This window comes from Eschrichtius robustus, chromosome 8 (assembly GCF_028021215.1).
Source record: "Eschrichtius robustus isolate mEscRob2 chromosome 8, mEscRob2.pri, whole genome shotgun sequence".
Classification (NCBI taxonomy): Eukaryota; Metazoa; Chordata; class Mammalia; order Artiodactyla; family Eschrichtiidae; genus Eschrichtius; species Eschrichtius robustus.
Genome location: NC_090831.1, coordinates 112,227,278 through 112,252,712, shown reverse-complemented (window position 1 = coordinate 112,252,712; position 25,435 = coordinate 112,227,278). Strand labels below are relative to the sequence as shown.

General features: G+C 48.4%; 2 protein-coding genes across 11 annotated transcripts; one reads left to right on the top strand and one right to left on the bottom strand.

Moving 5' to 3' along the window:
• The first annotated feature begins 1,229 nt into the window (after positions 1-1,229).
• CYREN (cell cycle regulator of NHEJ) lies at positions 1,230-5,703 on the top strand. 5 transcript variants are annotated; one of them, XM_068549505.1, is made up of 4 exons: positions 1,230-1,412; positions 2,538-2,801; positions 3,760-3,835; positions 4,682-5,703. In XM_068549505.1, the coding sequence occupies exons 2-4, from the start codon at positions 2,665-2,667 to the stop codon at positions 4,928-4,930; spliced, it is 462 nt and encodes a 153-aa protein (XP_068405606.1). In that variant the 5' UTR covers positions 1,230-1,412; positions 2,538-2,664; the 3' UTR covers positions 4,931-5,703. The 5 variants fall into 5 exon arrangements, with proteins under 5 accessions (XP_068405606.1, XP_068405603.1, XP_068405605.1 ...); XM_068549502.1 differs by having other exon boundaries at positions 4,679-5,703; XM_068549504.1 differs by lacking the exon at positions 1,230-1,412 and adding an exon at positions 1,480-2,040 and having other exon boundaries at positions 4,679-5,703.
• Positions 5,588-20,316, bottom strand: TMEM140 (transmembrane protein 140). Of its 6 annotated transcripts, none has more exons than XM_068549497.1 (5): positions 20,226-20,316; positions 19,744-20,016; positions 9,387-9,473; positions 8,640-8,723; positions 5,588-7,125 (listed from the first exon to the last, which is right to left on the bottom strand). In XM_068549497.1, the coding sequence occupies exons 4-5, from the start codon at positions 8,643-8,645 to the stop codon at positions 6,529-6,531; spliced, it is 603 nt and encodes a 200-aa protein (XP_068405598.1). In that variant the 5' UTR covers positions 8,646-8,723; positions 9,387-9,473; positions 19,744-20,016; positions 20,226-20,316; the 3' UTR covers positions 5,588-6,528. The 6 variants fall into 6 exon arrangements, with proteins under 6 accessions (XP_068405598.1, XP_068405599.1, XP_068405597.1 ...); XM_068549498.1 differs by having other exon boundaries at positions 19,744-20,020; positions 20,226-20,281; XM_068549496.1 differs by having other exon boundaries at positions 19,744-20,237.
• Positions 20,317-25,435: the final 5,119 nt, after the last annotated feature.

Genomic DNA, 25,435 nt, shown 5'->3' with positions numbered 1-25,435 from the left:
TGCACCTGTAGTGTATGGAGAGTAATTATTCTATTATTAGCTGATTTGTTGTAAGTCACATTTCAAATGGCTGTCTTGATAATTTTGCATTTTGGGGGATAGATGGTTGGTTCTGATCATCCTTTTGCCTCAAAATGTGGTAGAAGTTTCACCTTCTGCACTTGTGCTTGTGTTTTTAGTGATGTGTGCCACCTGGGTTGTTTTTTGTTTTTTGTTTTTTTTGTCTGTCTTTTAAGCTACTTCAAGCTGTGTGATTTTAAGTTAAACTAGACGCTAACTCCACATGTAAACTGCAGTGCTCAGCATCAGGCTGAAAGCAAAGCAGTGAGGACATCTGGGCAGCCTTGTGGAGCAGCCCTGTTCACAGAGGGAACACTTCTGGCCAATTTGAAATGTAAACAGAATCTTTAATTTCCCTTCCTGCACCCGTGGGGGGGCTCACCTTGCACCCCCCTTGCCTGGGAGTGCATGCCTCCAGCAGGGAGCACTCCGCCTCTGCCCTTCCCCAGCAGAGCTTTCAAAAATGCAGATCCCCCTCCTCCCCTCCCCCTAATTTCTGGTGGCCGGGGGAGGGCTGGGAATTGACACTTTAACAGAGTCCAACCAGCAAGCCTCAAATGGAGCCACGTTTGGGGACTGTTAAAGAAAAAATATTGTTAAAAATTATTCATGACACTTGTTAAAGACAAGTAAGGCAAACTTTATTCGAGGGGGCTACTCAGTAGGGTTTTGCAGTGGGGGCGAAGTTGGGCTCAACTCCCAATACAAGGAAAAGTGGCAGGGTTGGGGGTCGGTGGATGGATGATTATTAACAGGAAACATCAGGGGTAAGAGGGGATTCTGGCTAAATTGACCTAACAGGATTCTTGCTGAGGGCGGCTGGGTGATTAGACACCACCTGGAAGATGGTGGCGGGTGAGGATCAGAGGCGGGGGATGGGTGGACTTTGGTTAAATCAACTTAGCAGTATTCTTGCTAAAAATGGACAATTTGGAGATGCACACGGAAGTCCAAAAGGCAGGGCCTAGCTGAGAGGAGTTCAGAGGAGCCCGACCTGGATGTGGTCGAGGAGAGACTGTCAGGACCCGGGACAGCGGGGCCGGCGTCTCCCATCAGATGGGGAGTCAGGGCTCCACCGCCGAGGGCGCAGACAACGCGATCTGCCGGCAGGGGGCGCGCCCGGGCCTCCGCGCCCTCGGGCGGCCGGAAGCCGGAAGTGCGGGGACGCGGCCGAGCCGGGGGTGGGCCACGGTGCGCGCGGGGTCGGGGCCCGGCCAGCCGGGCTCCGAGATCCCTACAACCGCCCAGAATCAGACTCCCGGACCCGCCCCGGAAGCCAAGAAGGGGGCGCGGGCCCGGAGGCAGGAAGCCCTGCTGGAGGAGCGCCGGGGACGCGGGCGGCGCTGTTGCCGGTGAGGCCCCGCGTGGTTGTCGCGCGTGCCCCCTCGCCCTCCTCCTGCATGTCGGCACCGGTCTGGTCGCGCCAGGACGGCGCGGGGACCCCGAGGGCTGCGGCGGCTGAGAATCGGGAGCTCTGGGCTGGGCACGCGCCCGCGGGGCCGCGCCGGGGCGTCCCAGGCCCTCACCCACCCCCAGCCGGCGGAGTCTGGAGGACCCGCGTGCGTGTCCCGGCCGGCCATTTCAAACTTTTTTGTGACTTTGTGCATACTGCTCAGTCTCAGTTCCTCATCTGTAAAATAGGCTTCAGAATATCTACCTCATGGTCAAATCAATGTATGCACCGACCGCCGCGCTGTGTTCGTGCCGGGCGGTTAGCGGCGCTCGTTAGGTGTGGGAATGAGTATTAGCACCGCTTGAATTTAGGCAGAAGGCGCCCGCAGCTGCCTTCAGGGTTAACTGCTAAGTGGAGGGTGGAGCCCTGCACCCTTTGAGTCACAGGGTCGGGGCTGAGCTTTAGGAGGAGGGGCTGAGGTGGAATCCAGTGCGGGTGGGGAGAGGCCCAGTAAGATGAGACACTCCCCCCAGCCCAGCGCCCCAGCTTCTGGATTCCTGACCCTACTGCTGGCTGAAATCTGACCGGTCAGAAGTATCTTTGGTGTAAGGGAGTGGGTGTTGGCCAGTGAAACCTCACTGTGAATCAAAATGGCCTTGGAGTTTCTTATAACCGCTCCCAGAAGAGGGAGTGAGAAGTCTGTGGTTGGGAGAAACAGGGGAGAGATCTTTGAGAGGTGTCCTAAGGGTAGGATAGTCAGGGCACCCCGGGGACCGTGAGCATCTGGGGTGGAGAGGAGCAGGGGCACCTCCCTCCCTGTTTCCTCCTGGGAGTGTGTTCATCCCACTCCTCCCGTGTTGAACGGCTCAGTGCAGAGGCTCCTGGAGGCGTTGGGCCTGGCTGCCGGTGGGGACACTGGGCCCTCCGTGGAGGGCTGCTTCTCCCTGAGCCCCTCGCCTGCCCCTTCATGCCCTGTGAACGGCACATCTGCGTCTCCTGGGCCCTGCCCTGACCAGTAATTTCAGCTGATGCCTGGGAGTATTCTCGCTTATTAGAATTCACTGGTCTTTATTCTTCTTTGTAGGAATTAAAGCTGGACTCCCGTTCAGGACAGACAGACCTATAATTCCTGGTGTGATGAGAGAGTGGGATTTGCCGTCCTGAAGTCATTAAGCTTGGGCCCTGGTTCCTCTTTATGAGAGACTAGGGAGATGGAAGACTTAAAATCTGAGAATAAAAAAAGGGTGCTTCCCGCATGGATGACAGCCCAGGTGGCTGAAAAGAGGACGGTGCAGGTGAGGACCCCCAACAAGAGGAGAACAGCCACGGCGCCAGTGGCTGCAGCAAGGTGGGCAGCTTCTGGTCCTCCTGGGGAATTAGGACACGGGGAGGGATTTGGGGCATCACAGTTGCCGGGGCCCAGTCTTCCCGTGTTGGCAGAACAGTGAGGTGGGGTGTTTCAGTCCACAGACCTCTCATCAGCTCTCAGGGGGTGCACAGGAAGTGAGCTGTGCCCTCCCAGACTGGCACCGGCTTCTGCCTCTACTGGTGAATCTCCACCGCCAGACCCTCACTTGTCAGCTCCCGGATAGCGGCTCCCCCTCTCGGGTCACACACACCAGCCAAGCTCTCAGACGCCAGTTGTCCAAATCGCCAGTCTCTTCTCTTGCCACAGAAATTGTGACCATCCACTGGGCAAGATGAGTGACGAGGTGGTCCAGTCTCCCTGCGGGTAGATCTTCAGGGACAGACGGACAAGCTGCAGGTTGCTGTGCCGGCCTGAGATCAGAGGCTGTGGGGTGGGTTAGGTGAATGGTGGTAGTGGAGGGGGTTTCTGGGCCGCCAGGGAGGGGATGCCCCTGCCCTCTCCCCTCGTGGTCCCAGGCGCTCACTGTCTCTCTCTGCTCTTCCCTTTCTAAGTTTTCTTCGTTGACCAGCCTTGATTTCTGGTCTTTGCAGCCCTCCTTTACTGTGTTTGTGCACTGCGGTGGGCGGGGGGTGGGTTGAGTCTTGGTTTGTTCGATCTGCTCACATCCACCGTGTGTGTGAGTTTGACTCTCAGAAGCCGGCCGTCGTGCCCTATTTCCAGATCCTCAGGGGAGCTGGTGGAGGGTGGGAAGCCCCACACTGTTGCCCCGAGAACCCCCTGTGCCAGTCACTGGTTACAAGGCTGCAGAAGCCACGTTGGCGCCCTGGGGAAGCTGGTGCTCTCACCCCTGCTGGGCAGGCCCTGAGACGCAGCTCTCACTCTCATTCTCTCCTCCTGGTGATTCCATGCCGTCTCTAGCTTTGTGCTTTTCTTTCAGACTTCCTGCCATGAGGACTGTGTACTGCATGAATGAAGCTGAAATCGTAGACGTTGCTCTGGGGATCCTGATTGAGGTAAAGTCAGCTGTGTCTTTTCTTATGACCAGAAACTCTTGGTGGGCAGAAACTAGACCAAGGCCTGGTTCGTGCTAATAAAAGAGGTGCCCTGCCTGCTGGGGTGGCCAGGAGCCCGCTCACCCGCAGCCCGCTCCCTGGTAGGTGGGCACCCGCTTGGGGCTGGAGACCTGGGAGGGCGCAGCTGTGCAAGGGAGGGCAGCCCGCTCTGTTTGGGTGCCTCTGTGCTGGTGGCGTGTGGAGGGGACAGAAGTCGTTAACTGCTCACGTTGTCTGGAGGGTCTCAGTCGGGCGAGGTGACTTCTGAGCACCGTACGGAGCACCACGCCGCCGAGTGTCTTGGCTTCCGGAAGCGAGTAATAACTGTCCCACTTTAGAGCTGTATAGTACTTGGTAGTTGCTCAGGGACTTTTGTATATTCCTATCGTGCTTATTCCTTGCAATAACCTGCTGATAGATATTATTATTAGTTACAATAAGTGATTTGGTGCCAATAAGGGAGAGGCTAAGGCCCACACTCGGGGTTCGTATCCTGTGCTCCTTCCGTTCTGTCACCCTGCCTTTCCACGTACATTTATTCTAGTTTTCTTTCCTGTGGCGCTGTTCCTCAGGCCCCTGCCGCCGCTCTCCCAAGCTGGTCTCTACTTCTGCACCATCTGAGAAGGGGTGGCGGGGAGGTGGGGAGTCGGGTGAAGGGAGGGAGGGGCCACCTGTGATTTGGGGGCAGGGCCTGACTCGTCACGTGCTGGCTTCACAGTTGCTTCTGGGCCTGTTCTGCGTCACTGACAGATAAACCAGCGAAGTAAAACCCCGTCTGTTTTGCCTGCCATTGCTTCTACTCAGCAGGGCCGAAAACAGGAAAAGCCGTCGGAACAGCTGCCTGTGGCAGGCGCTGATAAGCCAGAGCACTCCCCAGCCGGCTCAGCGCCGCCGTCCCCGAGTCCCCCCGGGAGCAGCAGTGAGGACGAGGCCTGTGGGGCAGACGGCCCTCCTCCGGGGCCTGTGGGGCCTGCGGGTTCTGACTCGGCCTGCAGCCAAGGCCGCGAGGAAGACCAGGATGCCCTAAAATACGTCAGAGAGATATTTTTCAGCTAAGGGACAAACTTCCAGGACTTTCTGCCCAGAGTGGCTGGAGGAAGCTGGGTTTCCCTCTTGGCCTGGGCGCTGCCCTCAGACTGTCACGGCTTCTGCTCCCAGCTTCGCGCCGCTCTGGGCTGCACAGATTCACCTTGGGAGGTGAGGAATCAGGATGAGCTCCCGTTAGAAATCCTCCCTGCACTGTGCTCTCTCCTCGCTCAGAGGGCCTGGGATCCCCACCGTCTGTTGTGTTCAGTTACCTGGTTCCAGGGAGGTGAGGTTGTGGTGGTCAACTTACTGGAACCAAAGAGTCAACTTAATAATTTTTAAAGAAAAACAAGTTTGGCTGCTAAGTACACTGGAATTCCTACTGTTTGGCCTCCCTAAGGAGGAAGCCTATTTTAAAAATAGCTTCCATCGCGAGGCAGTCAGTCAGTCTGTGAGCCCTTGCTCGTCCAGCCCTGAACCAGACACCCTGCCACAGTGCTGGGCTCCGTCTAGGAGCCGGAGGCTCAGCGTACAGATTGGGAAGCCTCCTGACCAATCAGGCCTCCTCCCCCCGAGCTGCCACCTTTCTTCCACTTGGTGGCCTCGGCCTTGGTCCCTGGACAGTCGGAAAGCAAGAGTGGGACAGGAACCCAAAGGAGACACCAAGGATAAGACATCACACTAGAGTCCGTGTTTCTGCTTCTGTATTCAGTGTGGCTTTTGACAGGCATAGGATGAGGCAATCACGTGCTGTACAGGTTTTCAATATACAGGTGCTGAAAAATACACACAGTTCGCCAGTGCATGAGTTGTGCTTGTATCCTTTCTGGGCCCGGGGTGAGAGGTGAGGGGATGCGGCATTCACGTGGACGTGGAACCGGTCAGTCCTGTGCACCTTCCTCTCCTGACCAGGGACCCAGCGTCTTCGGCTCCTGAACTCCCAGGTCACGTGCTGGGAGTGATCTGCCCGCTGACCCCCTGCTCTGTCGGGCTTCAGGTCCGGGGGCCTTTTCAGAGGAACCTTCAAAGCCACCAGGGCTGCTCTTCGTGCCCATGTGTTCTGTCTTCGGTGAATCCCTCAGGTTATTCCTGGGCCTTTGGGAGCATTGTCAGAGGTGAGGGGCTCATCGCATTCTACCCGCCTTGGATGGAGATGGGGAGCTGGCCAGGCAGGGCCCCCAGGGCCCCTGAGGTGTTTCTTCATAGACTCTCACTGGGTTCCAGTCTGTCATTTGGCAACTTGTCCTGGAAATCTGGCCCCATGACAGGAAGCCTTATTTCCCCATTGTTCTGAGCATAAAGTAAGAATGGCTTGCTCAGATCAGTTAATTAAAGCAGAAATTCTTGTGACAATGAGCTGTGTGGTTTTAGGGTGTCTTTGGGAACCTTACAAGTCCCAAAGGACACACAACCCTACACTAAGAAGCTGAGGGAGCCCTGGCCGCCCTTGCTGCCTCTTGTCCTTGACGTCGGGTGCCCTACCCCCTCCGTGGTGGGTCCTGTCTGCTAGAGCTTGAGATCAGCATTAGCTATGAAACAGGATGGCTGAGAAGACACAGCAGCCCATGAATTCTCTGGCACCTTCTCTGAGCATAGTTCAAACAGAACCCTTGCAGTCACGTAAGCCTTTAGACAGAGCTAGCAGCTCTCAAGTTCTTGTCCTTTGCCCTCTGAGGGAACACGACTGTGGCCATAAGCAAGAGGATGAGTAAGCCCTGGGCAACACCCAGAGCTAGAAACCCAGGCCCCAGGAGGGAGGGCCGGAGCCACTTCCATGTGTAGGTGAGGAAGAGGCCCAGGCCGCTGGCCAGCAGCATGGAGGACGTGGCCAGGAAGCCCACGGCCAGCTGCCACTCTCCCTCGTTACTGTTGCACCAGGCCAGGAAGAGAGGCAGGGGGACGAAGAGGGTGAGGACCAGGGCCCCATACACGCCAAGCCTGGCCAGGGCCAGGCCAACTCGAGGCACCCCCAGGGCCTCCAGCTCAGGGAACTGGTGACACTGTAGGGCCCCAGTGCCCTCGTTCCAGAGACAGAAGTTGTAGAAGCCAATTCTGAGGTTGGGCAAGTCGATGAGGTTGCCGGCCTTCCAGAGGAGAGCAAAGAACAGCAGGAAGATTGCTGTGACTGTGAGCATCATGATTCCCAGGAACCGCAGCTGGTTCCTCCGCTTTGACCTTAGGACGGGCATCTTCTCCTGCGCTTCGCAGGGTGCCTCCCTGGGTACCTGCAGGAAGTCACGCTGTGAGTGTCCAGTTCTCCCTGTCTCCCTCCCAGGTTCTTCTCAAGCTCATGCTCTCCCTTCTGGAATTACATAAAAACCTGTGGCAAACTCCCTTCAAGACAGCCAAACCAGAACCAAGAGATCTGGGGTAACCTCCAGGCATGGTCCATGGGCTCAGTCCTCAGCTGCCTCTCTGGGCTGAGTTCAAGAGGAAGGGCCCTCCTGGCAGCTTTGAGGGCGGGAAAGATCATAACTGAATGCCCTTTGGCCTGAGACTTTGCTGAATCTGATTTTTCCTTAGGATTAATATCTAAAACTGCAATCACTGGGTCAAGGGTAGCAATATTTTTTAGTGATTTTACTGCATTTTGCCAAATTGATCTACAGGAAACTTGCCTTCTCTAGTCCCTCCATAGTATATAGTATCGATATATATAGGATGTACCTTCCTCATCTTTTTGGAAAAATCTTTTCACTAAGTTTTTAATCAGAAGGACTTCTCCAAATTGGCCTCTCAAACAGTAGTCTGCATACTGTGCCTTTATATTTGTAAATTTGCCAATATGGAACAAAAGAGCCATTTCCATCCTGAAGTGCCTAGGAGCACAGGGCCAGAGCACAGAGTGGTGTCCTGCAGTGCACCCGGCCAGGGCTGCCCGTGGTGTGGGCAGTGCAGGGAGTGGTGGCCAGTGGAGGCCTTGGAGAGGGGCCCAGAGGCAGCCCTGGAGATCAGTTTCTGGAGGGACCCCTTAAGAGGCGCAACCCCTCACCTTTCCCAGAGCTGGCTGGAGGGTCTGCCTGACCACTGCCACACTTGTCCTGTGCGTGGAAAAACAAAGCGTGGTGGGAGGGGGCAGGATGTGGAACAGACTGAGGGGGAGGGCGGCGTCTGTCCGTGCAGGCTGCCACAGCAAGTTACTTTGGGCTGGGTGCCTTATCAACAACAGAGGTCTCTTCCTCTCAGTTCTGGCGGCCGGCAAGTCCAAAATCAAGGCACCGGCTCATTCGGGGTGTGGTAAGGGCTCAGCGTTTTGATGTGTCCTCACATGGTGGAAGGGACCAGGAACCCTCTGGGGCCTCTTTTTTAAGGGCACCGATCCCATTCTAATCACCTCCCAAAGGCCCCACTTACAAATACTGTCTCGTTGGGGGTTAGGTTTCAACATACGAATTTTGGGGAGACACAGACGTTCAGTCTGCAGTAGGTGGCTAATGAGAATAAAGCTTTATCAGTGACTCCTTTGGCAGAGACAGAAAGATTTATCAGGTATAAAAAGGTTGTGTTTAGTCCACGGTGTTAGATTGGTACGGTAAGAAGTTTTAACCAGTCCAGCCCAGGGGATGGGAAAAATTCCCAACAGGAACATAGTTTGCACGGTTTTACATATTAACAAGTGTTTGTAAAAGCCTGTATCTCCATTTTTAATGGATTTAGGTATTTCGGGGTGTAGGATGGATTTCCAGGGCTGGAATCTGGATTTACACCATTGTGCAGTGGGAAATAAGATTTGACTTGCCTCCATGGTCCAGGTTGGGAATTGGGGTGCCTTTGTGTAAATGCTTCCTCTTACTTCTCCTATTTCAAGCCTGTTACACTTGGGCTAAAAAAAAAAAACCCATTATTATTAAGCTTAATGCAAAAAGATTCCTGGGGCTTCTCAGAGGAGACTGCATGAGCCACCTCACGCAGCAGCTCCCCAGGCACCCAGGGCCTTTGTTTCTGACTTCCTCTTCTCTCTCGAGGTTTTCAATAGAGAGTGAAACAAAATAAATTGGAGCTAGGAAGCCCATGAGCAGGCATGTGGAGAAGGTGGTAGTCCCTGATTTACTTCCTCTCACCCCTTTATGCACATAGAATTCAGTCCCAACTCCTGTGCCTGGTACGTGAGGCTCACCACGATCTGGTACGACTTAGAACTTGAACTTGGGTTCTCTAGTGAGGCCCTGCTCCCTTTGGTCTCCCCCCCTTGCTTTGCTGAGTCCAGCACCTGCCCACTGTCCCCGTTCCCGACTGCCCACCCGCTCAGCCACTCCGCCTCCTCAAGTCCTACCCTGTTCTCTGCCTCTCTGAGTCCTACTGATTTTTCACCAGCTTTCTCAGACTACTTCAGCACACACTCTGATATAGCTGAAGGCCAAGCTTATGCTTCCACTAGCTGTTTTATCCCAGAATGGTGCCTGATACACAGTAGGAACTCTTTTTTTGTTGTTGTTGAATGAATGAAAATGACTTGTAGCGTCCTTTAGGTACTGCATGTACTTACCTAACAAGACGGCAAAGCTTCTTGAGGTGAGGGGCCGTGTTTTACGTCTCATATATACTCAGTGCTGGGATGGCTCCTCCGTGCTTCCTGTTGGGATGTGGACAGAGAGGTTGGGGGCTAGTCCTAGCTTCTTTTTTCTAAGCACTTCCCAGTAAAACGATATGGTTATTTGGTTGGAAAACCCTAGGGTACTCTTCTCTGCCTTCCTAAGAGCTTACCCTGTTCTGTTCTGTTTTGGCTTTTAACAATCCTAGTATTCATGTTCTCACCACAGTGAGCTTTTAAATTCCCTTTAGATGATAAGCCTGTGCTTCCTTCAGAGGGCAGAAGGGGACACTGCTGAGTCACTGTTGCTATTTTTAGGTGAAGTTTTTCCTGTTTATAATAAAGTAATGCATGTTGGTTGTAGAAAACTAGAAAAATGCACGAAAGTATGGAGACAAGACTAAAAATCGTCTATAACTTCAAGAGTGTAGAAGTAAGCACTCAACGACACATTTCCTTCTATAATGTTGTTTTACATAGTTGGGACCACATAAATATATGTGCTTGTATCCCGCTTTGTAAACATCATTATAGCATTAATATTTCCCTTTGTTATTAGAAGTGTTTCCTAAACAATATTTTTAACGGCTGCATTAGCTGTTCTGTTGTGTATGGTTTATATATTTTGTCTTACGATGTTGTTTTATAATATTAAAAATAATGCCACGGTGACTATGTTTGTGAATCAGTTTATCCTTCCACCAGCAGTTTAAGAGAGTACTTATCTCATCCTCCCATATTGAATTTTCTTGTCTTTTCATCTTTGATAGTGAAAAATGACACAGCATTGCTATACTGTTTCTTTTTAATGAGCAAGGTTTAATGTTTTTTAAGTGTTTGTTGACTGTCTCTGTTTTTTTCTCTTGGGAGTGCTGTCATTTCCTTTTTTTTTTTTTTTTTATCGTTTTCAGTTTTGGTTTCTGTTTGTCAGTGTATATGAGCTCTCTATAAATAAACGCTGCTAGCCTTTTGCCATCACAACGGTCATCGTAAAGCGTAACCCTTTTGGGGCAGTGGGGCCCCTGGACCAAGACACAGATCTCTACTCTGAGTGAGTGTGTGGAGTGTCACCAGAGAGCCCAGGGCAGCAGAGTCCCAGTTAGAGAAGCAGGAGGAGAACACTCCCAGACCGTGCATTTGAGGCAGTTTTTTTGTTTGCTTCTGTTTTTTAGTTTAAGCACCTCTGAAGTTTTCACTTTGATGGGATGATGGCTGAAAGAGGCACAGACATAGTATCCTGATCTTCTAAATTATGTTCTTGCCACCTTTATGTTAAAAGAGTGAAACATTCATGAGGTCGTGTCTGAGGGAGGATTGGAGTTCTGGCAGATTGTCACACTGAAAATCCCTCCGGCCACCCATGCCCCGAATATAGGACACCTGGCAGGCAGAGAACGGGTGACCAGAGAGCTTTTCCCAGCATAGGTTTCACCCCTGGCCTGTCCCTTGACTGTAAGGAACACTTAAGAAGGGTGATGGAGTGGGGAGGCCGGCTCTTGCCACCGACACCGGCTTGTTTACTTCAGATGGCTGAAGGCCCTACCACGTGCTCTCTTGAGTTGCAGAGTCAAAATGGACTTTGTAAACTGCGGCCCCGTTGACCTTTGTTTCTGTTTTAGAGAAGGTCTGTAGCTCTAATCTCCGGCTCCCAAACACTTCTTTCTTTTATGCTAAAATATTTATCAGCTTAATCATTATGCGGCTGCTGTATGCAAATGTTGATCATATACTTATTTATAACTTATGATTTGTCACTGCTCTAATCATGACTTCACATATTACATTTTCATCTTATCCCAACATACGAGATTCCCCACAAAACTCCTTTCTCTACATTGACTTAGCAAAAATACCCACTCCCAAATCACCCACCTCATTCTGTTTTTTCAGTTCATTCTTCCTGCCTGAACGTCTAATGATATTCAGTAACAAGACTTTATATACAGCTGGGGCTTATTTAGTTTCTCGCCATTTTGCCCGAGTTCACCACCCGCGCGCCTCTGTCCCGAGTGACGCCCCCGAGGGTAGCCGCCTGGGGCACCCTGCACTGTCGCTCGTATCAGGGCACCGCTCGTCCACCACCGGGAGATTCTGCTTCGTTCATCAAGTGTTTAATGAGCCCTAAGAGGTGCCCGTCGGAGAGGAAGGCAAGTTCCTGCAAGTGTCCCCTTCAGTCCGAGCTCCCCCTCCAGAGGGTGGGGATGAGACTCTGGAACGTTTGAATTCCTCGGCCAGGGAATGGTACAGTGTGCTGTGCCCGCAGGTGTGTAAACGTCCTGGAGCTTGTTAACAAGGATGACTCTTGATGCCAAGGGCGCCCACTTTCCAGGGACAACATTAACAGTAACTTGGCCTTCTCCTGCTTCTTTGGGACCAGGACTCCCCAGTGCTGTTAGTGCCCGTGTCGCCTCCTGGACGTCTTCTCCCGTTACTCCTGCTCTCCACTCCCTCCCCCGGCTTCGGCCACGTTGGCTCCTTTTGCATTTTCCAGAAACTTTAGGCAGGCTCGGGACTTTGCACTTGCATTCCTCGCCTGGAGTGCTCTTCTGTTATCCCTTGGGTCTCTGCTCAAAGGTCCCTTTCTCGGTGGCGCCGTCCCTGGTCGGCATTTTGAAGCCGTAGCAGCCCCTCCGCGGCCCCCGGCCCCGCTCTCCCCGCGCTCCTTCCCTGCTCTTCCTCCTTGCCGTTTTCCACCATCTAACATGCTAAATGTTTTCTTTTGTCTTCCACCTACAACCCTCAGTAGAATGTAAACTTCATGTGGACAAGGAATTTTATCTGTTAGGCAAATCAGACAAAAATCTATGGCTGCCCGCCTCTCTCAAAATCTGTCTTTAACTGTTATATCCCCACACCCGGGACTCCCTGGCACATTATGGGCACGCAGTAAGTATCCACTGAGTGACCTCCGAATGGGTTCGTGAACGTCAGCCATGGCATGTAGAGCTTCGTAAATGCCTCCTTCTATTTTTTTGACCTGAATCTCTGTCCTAGTTCTCCTCCTTCTGGTCCTTCTGTTTTTTATTCTTCCCATTTCCTAAACGTAAGTTTCCTCAAGCTTGTCCCCTCTTTCTCAGACATGTATGTGAGCCTGTAGCTCCAGGCGTTGGACGCTGTGAGGCCCCTTGCAAGGACGGACTCAGGTGTGGTGAGTCCGTGCCCCGCCCCGGCACCAGCAGGAGCAGTTGCTGCCATGACCTGGCAAAACTTGGATGTTATAATTTTGCTGCTGTCAGACACTACACAGTTTGCAAGTTTTGTGGAACAGAAGCTTGAAAGAAAAATGGATGGGTTTTTAGTTTATTGGCTACAAATTCATCTCCCGGCCTTCCTTCTCATTAATGACTTAAGAAAGCTATAGCGGACCTTAGAGGGCAGAACTTGCTTTGAGAAGTCTTTGTGATCACTGGAGGTGTCTAAGAAGGAATCTAGTTTGATTGAGGGCTTATTAATGATTAAATACTGACCTCAAAATCTTTTTGAGCATTTACTCTGTGCCAGGCCCTGTACTAAGCACTTAGCAGGTATTCTTAAGTTTTCACTGTGAGAGCACATTTAATGTTATTATCTTCACTTTCCAGAGGAGAAAACTGAGGCTTACTGAGGCTCAGTAAGTTCCCCAAGTGGGCCTGGTGAGGCCTGTCGGGCAGAATTGTGAAATCACTGTAAGAACCTGAGCTTTGTCTCCCGAGGTCTGGCCCTCACATGCTGCATTATCCCCTTCAATCTTCACGGCCACAGTGTGTGGACATCACATTATTCTCCTCTTGTATGGGGGTGACACTGTGGAATAGTGCGTCTGAGCTTACACTTTGAAGCTGTGTGTGCTGGGTTCAAATCCCCGCTCTACCATTTACTAGCTACGTGAATGTCTCTCTGCCTCGTCTTCTCATCTGCAAAATGGGTACAATAATAGAACTTGTTTTGTAGATGTTATGGAAATTAAGTGAGGTGATTTATGTGCAGCATGTGGAACATTACCTAGTATTACTTAAATTATTATTATCATAGAGAGGAAACTGAGGCTCAGAGAAGTGACATTCTTGAGGAGACACTAGTGCTGGGGTTCAGAACAGAGCTTCCCTGGAGGACCTGGACTCCAGGAAGCTGGCCTCACTGGTGGCTGGCACCAACGACTCCGGGATGGTGTGAGGGACGTGGTGGTGAAGAGCGTGGACCTTAGTGCCAGACCACCGGGGTTCAGGCTGCTGTCCTGTCGCTCGTAGCGCGTGACCTTGGGCATGTCCTGAGCTTGCCAGCGTCTACATCCCCGCCCTTAACGCGCCTGCGGGCCTGTCCCTGGGGGCTGTTGTGAGACTGAAGTGAGTTAATTTGATCTGCACAGGTGGACTGGTGCCTGCTCTGGTGCTGCGGTGGAGGCTGTGGTCCAGGGGAGAAAGGGAACACGAGGGAAGAGCAGGGCAGGGGTGGAGGGTGGGGCTGCGGCGTGAATGGGGGGGAGCAAAGCCCAGGGAAGAAAATACGAGCAGAAGAAAGTCAGAAAAACAGAATCTGACAGAGGAGAGGGCCAGCTTGTCAGAGGGGGCCTCCAGCCCTGGCGAAAATCTGTCTCGCTGAACTCACTGAGCATCAGTGTGCTCGTGGTTTGGGTGTGGCTCCTGACGAAAATAAAAAGGGAAGAAGAAAGGGAAATGTGTCATCTTTGCTTTGGCAGAAACGTGAGCTCAGGTTCTTACTTTTGAAAACGAGGCCACAGCGCTGTTTCCCAAATGTTGTAAGATGGAAGCAGCAGCCTGGGTTTCACATGCCGCTTGGACGGCCGGGCCAGCAGTGGCTTTTTATGGAACACTGTGACGTCTGGATTTACTTAATTTTTCCATGTAAATAAAAACAGCTTTGCCAGCAGAAACATGACTACACCATGAGACTGCAGCGTGGAGTTGGAGCCCTCGCCGCCCCCCTCCACCTCCAGCTACTGGAATAGACTGTCTCAGCGGCTCCATTAATATTAACTTGCTGTTTGTCCAGTTGTTTTGTTGCTCATTAGCCCTGCTAGTAAGCAGATGATCCAGCTGGGAACAAAGGTCAAAAAAAAATTTAGCGCGGGGGAAAAAGAATCCTTAAAAATGAGAAAACGCCTGTACCTTGGGACCCATCCTCGTTTGGTTTTTACTGGGGACACTTCACAGTGCAGTTTATGGGGGGCCAAGATTCACAGGCCCCAAGGCAGAGTTTGAAGACAAATAACAGTACCAGCAAAGAGTGACGGCCTTTGCTGTCACTCTCGATGTGCAGCTCCTGCCCTCTCTCCTGCACTCACATGGGGAGTCACTGCCCCCTTCTACTGATGAGGCCAGGGTTTCCTCTTGTGACTCCAGCCATGATACATGTTGGACGATTCCCTGAGTCACAGGCCCCGGGGAATCAGTAACATGCGGGGCAAAGCAGGGGCTTGCCTTCCTTGAGCTTGCACTCTGGCTGGGGAGACAAACACCAAACATGTATTTTTAAAAAGTTAATTATAATTTTTGAAGAGATTTGGGAAGCAAATAAACAGGGTGACGTGAAGGAGAGAACCTGGTAGAAGGAAGTGATGGTTCTCCATTGGAGGGTCAGGGAAGGCCTGTCTGTGAAGGAGACATTTGATTTGAGGCCTGAGGGGTGTGAAAGAGCCAGGGGAAGAGCCTTCTAGAAACAGAGTGCAGTGGTTATAAATACCGGGTTGGGAGAGGAACAGACCAGGGGCTGGTGACAGCCCAGTGACTGAGGGGACAGGACGAGGCTGGACAGGGGAGCGGACCCAGGTCCCTGAGGACTTTGGAGGCCAGGGTGAGAGGTTTGGATTATATCCTCACTAGGTGCTTCATTAACTCAAGCCCCTGCTCCCCCAAACCTAAGGCGCGAGTCCCCAGGTGGCGGGGCTGAAGGTGTGGAGAGTTCCTGAACTGGGGTGGGAGCAGTGCCGGGCGTTGTCTCTGGCGGTTCTGCCCACTAGCCCTGCTGTAAAACTAGTGAACGTAGTTTGCCCCCAGCAGTCAAAAGTAAAGAAGAGGAGGTAAAGAATGATAGACGGTCACTTAGACTTAGACCTTCAGTTTTGCAAAAGTTATTTTGAGAGCTGGCCGGAAAGGAGGCTAAGTCTTCTAGGACTTCACCTCCATCCCCACACAGGAGGATGCGGTTCTTACCTGGAGAGCTTGTAACGCATATGAAATGGCTTTGTAACTCACCAAAATAACTCAAAGAAAGCAAATCACAGGCCAACTGAGTAGCAGGTGCTATGGGGCCTCTCCCTCCGTCCCTGAGAAAGCAGATCTTTCCCTGGTCACTCTTAGGGGGGTGCTGACCGAGGCCTGATGCTTCCTGGTGGGCAGAATACTGCCAGAAGGGGCCGAGGTTGCTGCTCCTTTGTGTTCTCTGCTCTGCCAGGGTCTCTGCTGTTAGTACCTCCACCTCCCTACTGCTGCTGAGTGGGCAAAAGATCTGTGTCCTCACAGAAAAGCTGGGGATCGGGGGCGTCCCCTCCCAAAGTCTATTCAAGTCTAGATTTTTGGCTGATAAAGTTAAGTTGTATATTGGGGCTCAGAAAATGAGGCGGCCCCAGTGGCCCAGCCCAGGTCACAAATCTAAACCCAAGTCAGCCTGCGTGGGAAACATCTGTCAAGGAAACCTAACATACACCAATCACAGTCTTCCAGCAGCTTGAGCCAGCTCACCTTCCCCAGGAAATAGGACCTGCTGGCTACGAGGTCGAGGTTTCATTCTAAGCCATGTTACCTCTTCTAATGCTCTGTCCCACGTCCCTAGAAAGAGTGCTCCACTGCTTGCGAGGTACTGTGCTCCCTGGATCTGTGGATTGTTTTCCCTTGAACGAAGGAATGAGTAAACTCATTGCTAAATTATTTCAGTTCTGTCATTTTGACAGGGCTGAGACAGCTGAGGTGGTGTGAGCCCAGGGGTATAGAATAAAGCCCTGCAAAGTCTCAGTTTCTATGACAACACACTGTGCATGCATTTGAAGATTAAACTTCCAAAGATATTTATTATATTAATTAATTCACCTTAAGCTGTAATTCACTTGAAGAGGCCTAAGGCAGGCTAGAGTCACTGAGGTCATTGCAGTGTCCAGCTCCCAGGTAGAAATAACTGAGGGGAAAGTGGGCCCAATAGAACAGAATGGCAGGGGTACTGGATGGACAGCTCAGAGAGCAGAATATCTCAGAAAAGCCATGTATATGAAGTTAATACACCATAAAATTGGTGTTATAATTCGGTGGAAGAAAGGGTTTTCCATTGACTAATGCTGAAGCAATTGATTAGTTAAAACAAAAGAAAACGATTTTAGGGCCTCACCTCACTCCACATACCAAAATAAATTTCACATGGATCCAGTAGTGAAATGTAAGGAACAAACAGACAAAAGAAAAAAAAGATCTAGAAAAAAGTAAATATTTGATTTATGAATGAGAAAGAACGCTCTGAGCTTAAAAGCAAATTGAAACTACAAAGAAAAAAGCAGTACAGATTTAACTATTAAAATATACATTTCTGTACAACAAAATGTAAAATTAAAAGTCAGTGAGCATGGAGGGCTTCCCTAGTGGCACAGTGGTTAGGAATCTGCCTGCCAATGCAGGGGACACGGGTTCGAGCCCTGGTCCGGGAAGATCCCACATATCACAGAGCAACTAAGCCCGTGCGCCACAGCTGCTGAGTCTGCACTCTAGAGCCTGCGAGCCACAACTACTGAGCCCTCGCACCACAACTACAGAAGCCCACACGCCTAGAGCCTGTGCTGTGCCATAAGAGAAGCCACCGCACCGCAATGAAGAGTAGCCCCCGCTCGTCACAACTAGAGAAAGCCGGAGCACAGCAAAGAAGACCCAATGCAGCCCCCCAAAAAAAAAAAAAAAAAAAAGTCAGTGAGTATGGAAAAATATCTGCAACAAACATGAAATGGTTAATATACCTAATATAACAAATGTTCATGCAAACAGATAAGAAAAACATTAATCTCCATAAAAATGGACAAGGCATATGAAGAGATATTTCACATAAGAAGGAATGCAAAATAGTTAACTGTAAAAAATTCTTTTTTGTTTATTTGTACCCTCCACCAAATGTGTGAGGGTTTTTCCTCACCAGGGAATTCTCTGTGACACCTGGATGTCCTATAATTTCACTTAATTCTGACACTATCTACCTGGAGATAGCATCAGATCCCACAGGTTAAGGGGTCAGTGCCGCAAGCCGAGCGTTGCCCCCCCCCCCGCCCCCCCCAGTGCAAGTCTAGGATAACTTCGAGTTTCCTATGACCCCCTCCTTGGGTTTGATTAATTTGCTAGAGTGGCTCACACAGAACTCAGGAAAACAGCCTACTTACTAGAAAACTCAGTCATCAGAGAAGGAACAGCCACCCAGAAGATGCAGAGAGCAGAGGGTCGGGGGAAGGGTCGTGGAGCTTCCATGCCCTCTCTAGGCCTGTCACCCTCCTGGCACCTCCATGTGTCAGAAGCTCTTGAACCCTGTACTTCAGGGATTTTTATGGAGGTTTCATTACGTAGGCATGATTGATTGACTCATTGGCCACTGGTGATTGAACTCTGTCTCCAGCCACTCTTACCTCCCTAGAGGTTGGGGGCTGGGGTGGTGGTTTTCCCTGGCAGCCGGCCCCATCCTTAGCGACTTGCCAAAAGTCGAGTCATTAACAACTCAGAGGTGGTTGAAAAGAGTTTGTAATGAATAAAAAAAAGACACCTTTACCTCTATTATCACTTAGGAAATTCCCAAGGGTTTTAGGAGCTCTGTGCCAGAAATGGGGACAGAGAACAAACACATATTTCTTACTATAAAACACTCTATCACATTAACTAACATGAAAAAAAAGTCTATACCTCATGTAATGTAATCAAAGATATGCCAAGTAAAATAATCTATAAGTTTCCCTATTAAAACTGCAGCTAAAAACACTTGATATCAAGAGTGCAGTAAAACTGGCATTTTCATATAATGATGGTGGATGTGAAAATTCTTAGAAACATTCTGGGAGGCAATATGGCAAAAGGCACTAAAAACCCTAAAAATCATCATACCTTTTGGCCAAGTAATTCCACTTATGAGTCTACCCTAAGGCAGCAATCAGAAATGCAATCAATGATTTATATACAGGAATGTTCATCACAGTATTACTTTGGCAAAAAATGAGAAGCAACTTGAATGCCCAACATTAGAATCAAATTATGACATATCAAGATACTAAAACTCTATGCAGCCTTTAGAAGAACCAGGTCTGAAATCACACTTTATAGTATGACTGCAAGAAAGAGACTAAGGAATTGTTCTAAAATGTTAATGTTTGCCCTGATATCTCTGGGCATTATGGGTAAGAGTTCCTTTCTTTTTGCATTAAAAATATTTCCAGAATCATGTGTTATATTTATGTAAAAGTGAAATTTAGAAAACGAACAATCTTAGTGATTAGATAAAGCAGGGGGTTAGCTGGAAAGAGTGTTGAGAAAGGGGAATATACAAAATCAAAAGGAGAACGTCATATGCACGGATTCGGGACTGGGAGAGATGAGGTTTAGGAAGAAGATACTGAAAAATGCATTTCAGCTGTCATGAGGGAGGAAGGAAGGACGAATTACATACATACATGTATTTATCTCTTCCCAAAGAGCCTTTGATCTTATAGGTGAAGAAGCATACTGGAAATTATTAGGGAAATAGCCCACATTAAAAAAAAAAATCTTTTAAGATCTGCACCAACTGAACTAAAATCCCACCATGAATTTCCATCAAGGTGTGAAAAGCAATGTAGTCTAATAACATAGGGTCTGAAAATCTCTTAGACCCTCTTGTCTTCTTTCTGAGTCAAGAACACAGGTCTTTCTGACAATCTTAGTCCACAGTGCGTATTTTAAGAACTCATGATGTTTCCTGTAACTACCAGTTTAGCTACTGCGAGTCAGTGATCTGCTTTTGTTTGGTGGCCTATTTCTGATGAAGAATCCACTTCATGCGTCACTAACCATTATTTGTACAGACTCGGTGCAAGACCCTGCTGCCCACAGTTCTCCCCTGCATTTCTAACCAGTTATACTGGCATTACCTGCACCACTTCTGAGGCCAGAGTCGCACAGGGTGATGCTGAAGGGAGTAGGGAGAAGGAGGGAAGAAGAGCAGAGCTCACGAAGGTGGGTCTGTATAGGGGGGAAGGTCCCCAGACCCTGACTACCAGTCATTTCCCCGGGCCCATGGCTAGAATGCAGGGTCTGAGAGGAAAGCTGACTTGTCTTGCAGAGAGGCAGGCGTCTGGGCGAGCTGTGGGGCATGTAGGGTAGGTACTTACCAAAAAGAAGATGCAGAACCCACAAAACACTCATCAAGAGGAGGAGCAGGAAATCAGGTTCGCTTGATTCTTCTCTCTCGCTGCCTCCTAAGGTCAGGTTCCAGAAACGAGGCCGGTGGAGACGGGGACGATGCAGCCCCGAGCATAAGCCCCGAGCTTGTGACCGGCTGGAAGGCGCAGTTGTGCCTAAGTAAACAGCTCTCTGAACTTTGTCACATTTGTGCTGACTGATGACACTATCCCGATTTCACTTTCATTTCTTGCCGGTGGCTCCTGACTTTTCAGAAAGAAAGAATGTAAACAACATTGTTGTTCCCCAAACCGGCCACTTTACCCACACCTGAACCAACCAACCAATAGACTTAAAGAGGCAGGTAAGTGTCTTGATTATATCACACCACAATTCCAGAAAGGAAACTGGCCAAGACACTCTCAAAACTCCTAATGTTTTAAACCAAGATAAATACAACCTAGAGTCTTACTCAGAAGGGACCCTCAAGATCATCTGGTCTGAGATCCCAGACCCAGGTCACCACTGGGGAAGCAGTTATGCATCTGTCCCCTCCTTTTCAGAAATCAGCTTTGTAGGATGACTGGGCATCCCTGGACACAAAACCTTGTCATCTTAGTGTCCTCACCAGGGTGTTTAGGCCCATGCTGGAACAGCTGGAATATCTCTTATTTCAAAATAAGAGCAGAACAGAGCTTTTATTTTTGTAATCATAGGGGCTCCTAGCCAGAGTTTAAAAATTGCTTTCTATGCTCACATGACCAGCTGGAAATTCCAATTTGGGGTTAAGCTCGGTTAAGTCAGTACACAGCTACTTAGTAATATTGCTGAATCCTTCAGGGTTCCTCTTCCCCTCGCTGGCCTTCCCTCAAAGGAGTTCTTTGAACTGCTACATTTTTTCCCCTTTGTAGTTCTTTTAAACTCAAACCCTAGAAAGAGGTGATGTAGGTGATGTGATCTAATAGGAAGGAAGAACAGAAACTCTGGGATCAGGGAGCTCTGCTACAGATTAGTAAATTGTTTAACCTCTCTGAGCGTCAGGGTCTCATGTGTAAAATGGAAACAATACCTACTTTGCATGGCTGTTGTGGAAATTGGAGAGAATGCATGAAGGTTCTTAGTACAGTACTGGGCACACAGTAATGGTAGCTGTTAATTATTAAAAGCAGAATTTCTGAATATCTTGTCTAGCCTTCATAATAATGCCTTCAAGGCAGAGATAAAATTAATTTTTTGGTACTGGTATAGACTAGTCACGCTGAAACCTGAACACTGGTGAATGAAGTGACACAATATAGAAGAGATAGAAGTACACATTTAAGAATTTTATTTGAAGTTAGAATGCACATAGTTTTTAAAGAGTCAAGAATTTGTCAAAGTTTGTTATAGAAAACGGTAGTCCCACACTAGCACCTTCTTCTTCTCCAGGGTAAGCACCTCATCTGCTTTACCTGATTCTTTAGGTATTTACCTCTGCTCTGTAAGTAACATGCTGATAATGGTACTTCTTGATTTTTCAGTTTCCAGCATAATCTTTTGACTCTCAACTATAGAAGATGAAGATGTAGCTTTCTTCTTCCTGACCCATGTTCCACAAGACCTAATTCCCTCTTCCAAATTGGTTATTATTTTGTTTAAATTGGTACTCAGTGTCTACAATATTATAACTATGTAAATACCATATATAGTAGCTGAGGCACACAGAAAATGATGATTTTTTTTTCCTTTCCTGCATAATTTTTTGTCTTTTTCTGGAGATGATACTCGCCTTAACTTTTTGTTTGCTTGGTTTTCTGTGTACTTAACACTAACCCAACCCTTAAATCTTCATAATATCTTTTTTCAAGGAATTTTTAGGCATGATACTTGATCTCTTCCCAAGATAGTCTCCCCCGGAGCCTTCCCAGCAAGTCTGGGCTGATACACAGCTGTCATCCTGGCATTTCATTTCACTACCACCATCCTGGGGTTCTCATTGCCTCTGTCCAATGTTGGATCTCATATTTCCTGTGTCAAATGCTTTTCTTGATCTATTCTTTATTCTATTCTTAAATTTGATCAAAGCTAGAAGAGTATAGACTTTTAGGTTAAAAATAATTTGCCTTTATAATTTTGAAAGTCTTGTTGCATTCCATCTGGTTTTCACTAGAAGTTGAGAAGTTTAAAGCCATTCTGCTTTCTAGCTTCCAAAATGGCCTCCTCTCCTAGTCTCATCCTTGTAGCTTTGTCTTAAAAGATAAAATTGTTATTTTAGTAGGTTTTTGAGAAGGAACATGTGTGTCCTTCTCAAAAGGATAAATATGTGTCTAAATATGTGTCCAGTTTGCCATTTTTTACTGAAAGTCTAATTTTTTTTTTTTTTTTAAACCCTTGGAGGGCTCTTTTTAGCTGTCTCTTTCACTGGTTCCCTCTGACAACATAGTGGTCCTCTAGTAGAGTTTGTCGCTCTTATCAAGCTACTAGCCTCCTCTTGATTGCTAACCACCCAAATCTCTGTTGTTTTTGACAGCACCCTTAGGCTTGAACTTCTCCACATTCTGTTCCAAACAAATCAGTATAGGTAGGGAGAACTTCAGAGCTCTTAGTTCTTATGGAATGCCTCTCCTCCTGGGGCAAACTGTCTGAGCCACAGCTGTGGAGCTGGGGGTGGAGACAGCGATCGGCTTCTTCTAGAGTGACACCTCTGCTTTTTGAGTGTGGTGCTGGGTGGGGCGGTAGCCGCTGGTCTTTTTACCCTGCGTGAAACCTCCGCCCTATGAACAAGCTTGGGCAAAGGTGACTGGGACTCCAGCTTCTTGACCTGCTGAATCTGGGGAAGAGCCTTTGTCTTGTCCTCCACCCAGCCCTCTGGTTGGCTGGAGGACAGGAGGCTCTGACCTCTTGGTTGTACTTGCCTGGAATTTAGCCTCTGAAATAAAGGTAGGGGCATGAGAAATGCTAGCAGCCTGCCTTGCCTGGGGAGATACCATAGCCCTTGACTGGGAGCTGTGGGAGTGCTATTCCTGTGTCCTTGGTCACACTCTTGGGAGAGTGGAGTTTCCCTCATGCTGAACTGGGGTGAAGGGAGAAATGGGTTGTGGCTTAAGTGCCACAAACTCTCACTGCTCTTACTGAGATTTGGTAGATTTTCTTGAATAAATGTTTCTTCACTTGTGTGCCCTTAGGACAATTTCTAAAGACTTAATTTTTTTTAAAAAACCAGTTTTGGTATTCTCACTGGGGAGTGGATGGAGGATTTTCTCAGGTTGCAGTTCTAGAACTGGATTTGTGCCCCTTTATTGTTTTTTAAAGGGAAAAGTTTTAACTGCATATAATCTAAAGACATTTAGATAGCAAAGAGTATCATGAACAAATCCAAAATGACAAATTTCAGAAAATTACAAAATAAGAAACAAATGTTTATAAATTTCAAGCCCCTTAAATTAATCTGTGAACTTAGAATGTAACTAACAAAAATACTGATAGGTTTAACAGGGAATATCTTTGTTGTTGTTTAGGTTTTTGTTTTCTTGAAGCTAAGAAAATGAATAAAAATTTATTGAGGTAAATATTAAGCTACTTTTACAGACTTTTTTTCAGACTTTTTTTTTTTTTTGCCTGAGCCGCACTGCATGTGGGATCTTAGTTCCCCGACCAGGGATCAAACCCACGCCCCCTGCAGTGGAAGCATGGATTCTTAACCACTGGACCACTCGGGAAGTCCTATAGATTTCTAATAGATATATTGTAGTAGTCTTTTTTTTTCCCTTTGTTTCAAATATCTCCACCTAGTTTTGTAAAACATTGATGATGGTTTAAATAATACTAAAAATACAGTACTATATCTTCTAATTCTAGGGTGCCTAATGAAATGGAAATAATGTATCACAATTAAATTAAAACCATATATATTTAAAAACACTCTTAGGAATCATAGTTCTATCAAACAATAAGAAAAAAAAACAAAGAACCAATTACATAACAGCAGTTAAACTAAATAGAGGTAAATCGAAATTACTTTTAAAGAGAGAAAAACAAAACAAAACACCAGATGTCCTGCAGTGCATGTGGATGTCGTGGAGTTGGCTGCTTTGAAATCTGAATTGAATCTGCATGGGACCCTGGATCCCTTATGGTGACCTCATGGCTTAACTCTCCTCCTTCCTTTGAAAAGGGAGAAGTTGTCATCATCTGTATGACCTTCTCTAAAGAGAGCAGGTAAACTTATCACCTGCAGCACAGTTTCAGTAAGAGAGTTTAAGGGATCCCTTTATCATTTACAGCCTGTTTTATTCCTGTGTAATACTTTTCAAGCATTTTTCTTTTTCTGGTTCTTCAGGTCCCACACTCTTTCTGTCCCTCATCTTCTTGGGAAGGCAGGGTTAGGTTTTCCTGCAGATGAGTGTTTTCATCCAGACCATCCATTATTTCCCTTTGAAGTTGTTCTACATTTTTTCTGAGATGCCTTTGGCATTAATTGATTGGGACTGGAAGGATTTCGATTCCGTTTTGACTGGTCGTGTATGTTCTTGAAGATGAGCCATTAGCACACCATGACGTGAGAGTTAAGGAACTTCGCTTTTTGATTCATTTTGAGAGGTCTGCTGTGTCCTCAGGTGAAGAGGTGGACCCTTCCACATTTCTGTTAAGTGTTGCCTAACACAGACTTTGTACCCTTAGAGGACTGGCCTCTCTGAAAGGCAGTTTGAGGGCTTCGTAGTTTTGTGTGAACTCTTTAATCTTTTCACTGACATAACAGTATTCTTTACCCTGGGCAGAAAAACTTTTGACTAGCTCTTCACTCCTCCATACAGTATGTTGGCTTCTTACTAAAAAAATAAATCATAGCAGCACATACTGAAGGAAAACCCAAAGGGCTTTGCCTCAAGTAGTCAAATAACACTATCAGAGCAGTGCTCCAGGAGCCGCCGGACAGCTAGTTCTGTGGCAGTCTGAAGGTCCTCCGTGGCTCCAAAGACACTGACGCTGGGTCTCTGGCTGTTAGTATGCCATGGACCACAACTGCCTGCTTCTACCCCTGTGGAGCGTTGTACTTCCAAAACAAACAAGTACCTGGCAACCAGGCCAGACCATTGGTGGGGCAGGGCAAGTGAGGCCTGGTTGAATGAAACGTTACACTCTTTGTTCTGTTCACTGCCGCACACATAGAAAGTGAGGCTTGTACTGTGCATTGGGGAGAATGTAAAAGGCTGACTGTAGCCAGAGGAGACTAACCCATGAGCTCTGGCCACTCTGGGCCCCACCTGATGTTGCATAAAACTAGGGGATTAGAGTGGTGTCATGCTATAAGCCATTCTCTGAACACAAGCACGTCAGGGCATAATGGTGAGACATGCTGAAGCAGAGGACTCACATGCCCATGTTCCTGGGTGAGGCTCCTTCTTCTGATTTGGAGTTTCTTTCTGTAGCCTTGAAGCCTGATCCTGCCTGCAGAGGTTCCAGGGATCTCTCTTCTCTGTAGGCTCGCTTGAGCCCTGTGTTGGTCAGTGCAGACAAGCTGGGTCAGAGAAATGAAGAACCTCCCCAAAGGTATTTCCTCACTGATCTGGAGTTCAATTACAAGAACTCAGGAGACATCAAGAAGAACTGTCGATGTCTTCACATTTCATGTATTTTCAGTGGAGCCTTGTCGTAGTTCATTCCAAGTGTTCTCAGGTGGGGTGACTCTTTTACCCAGGTGCC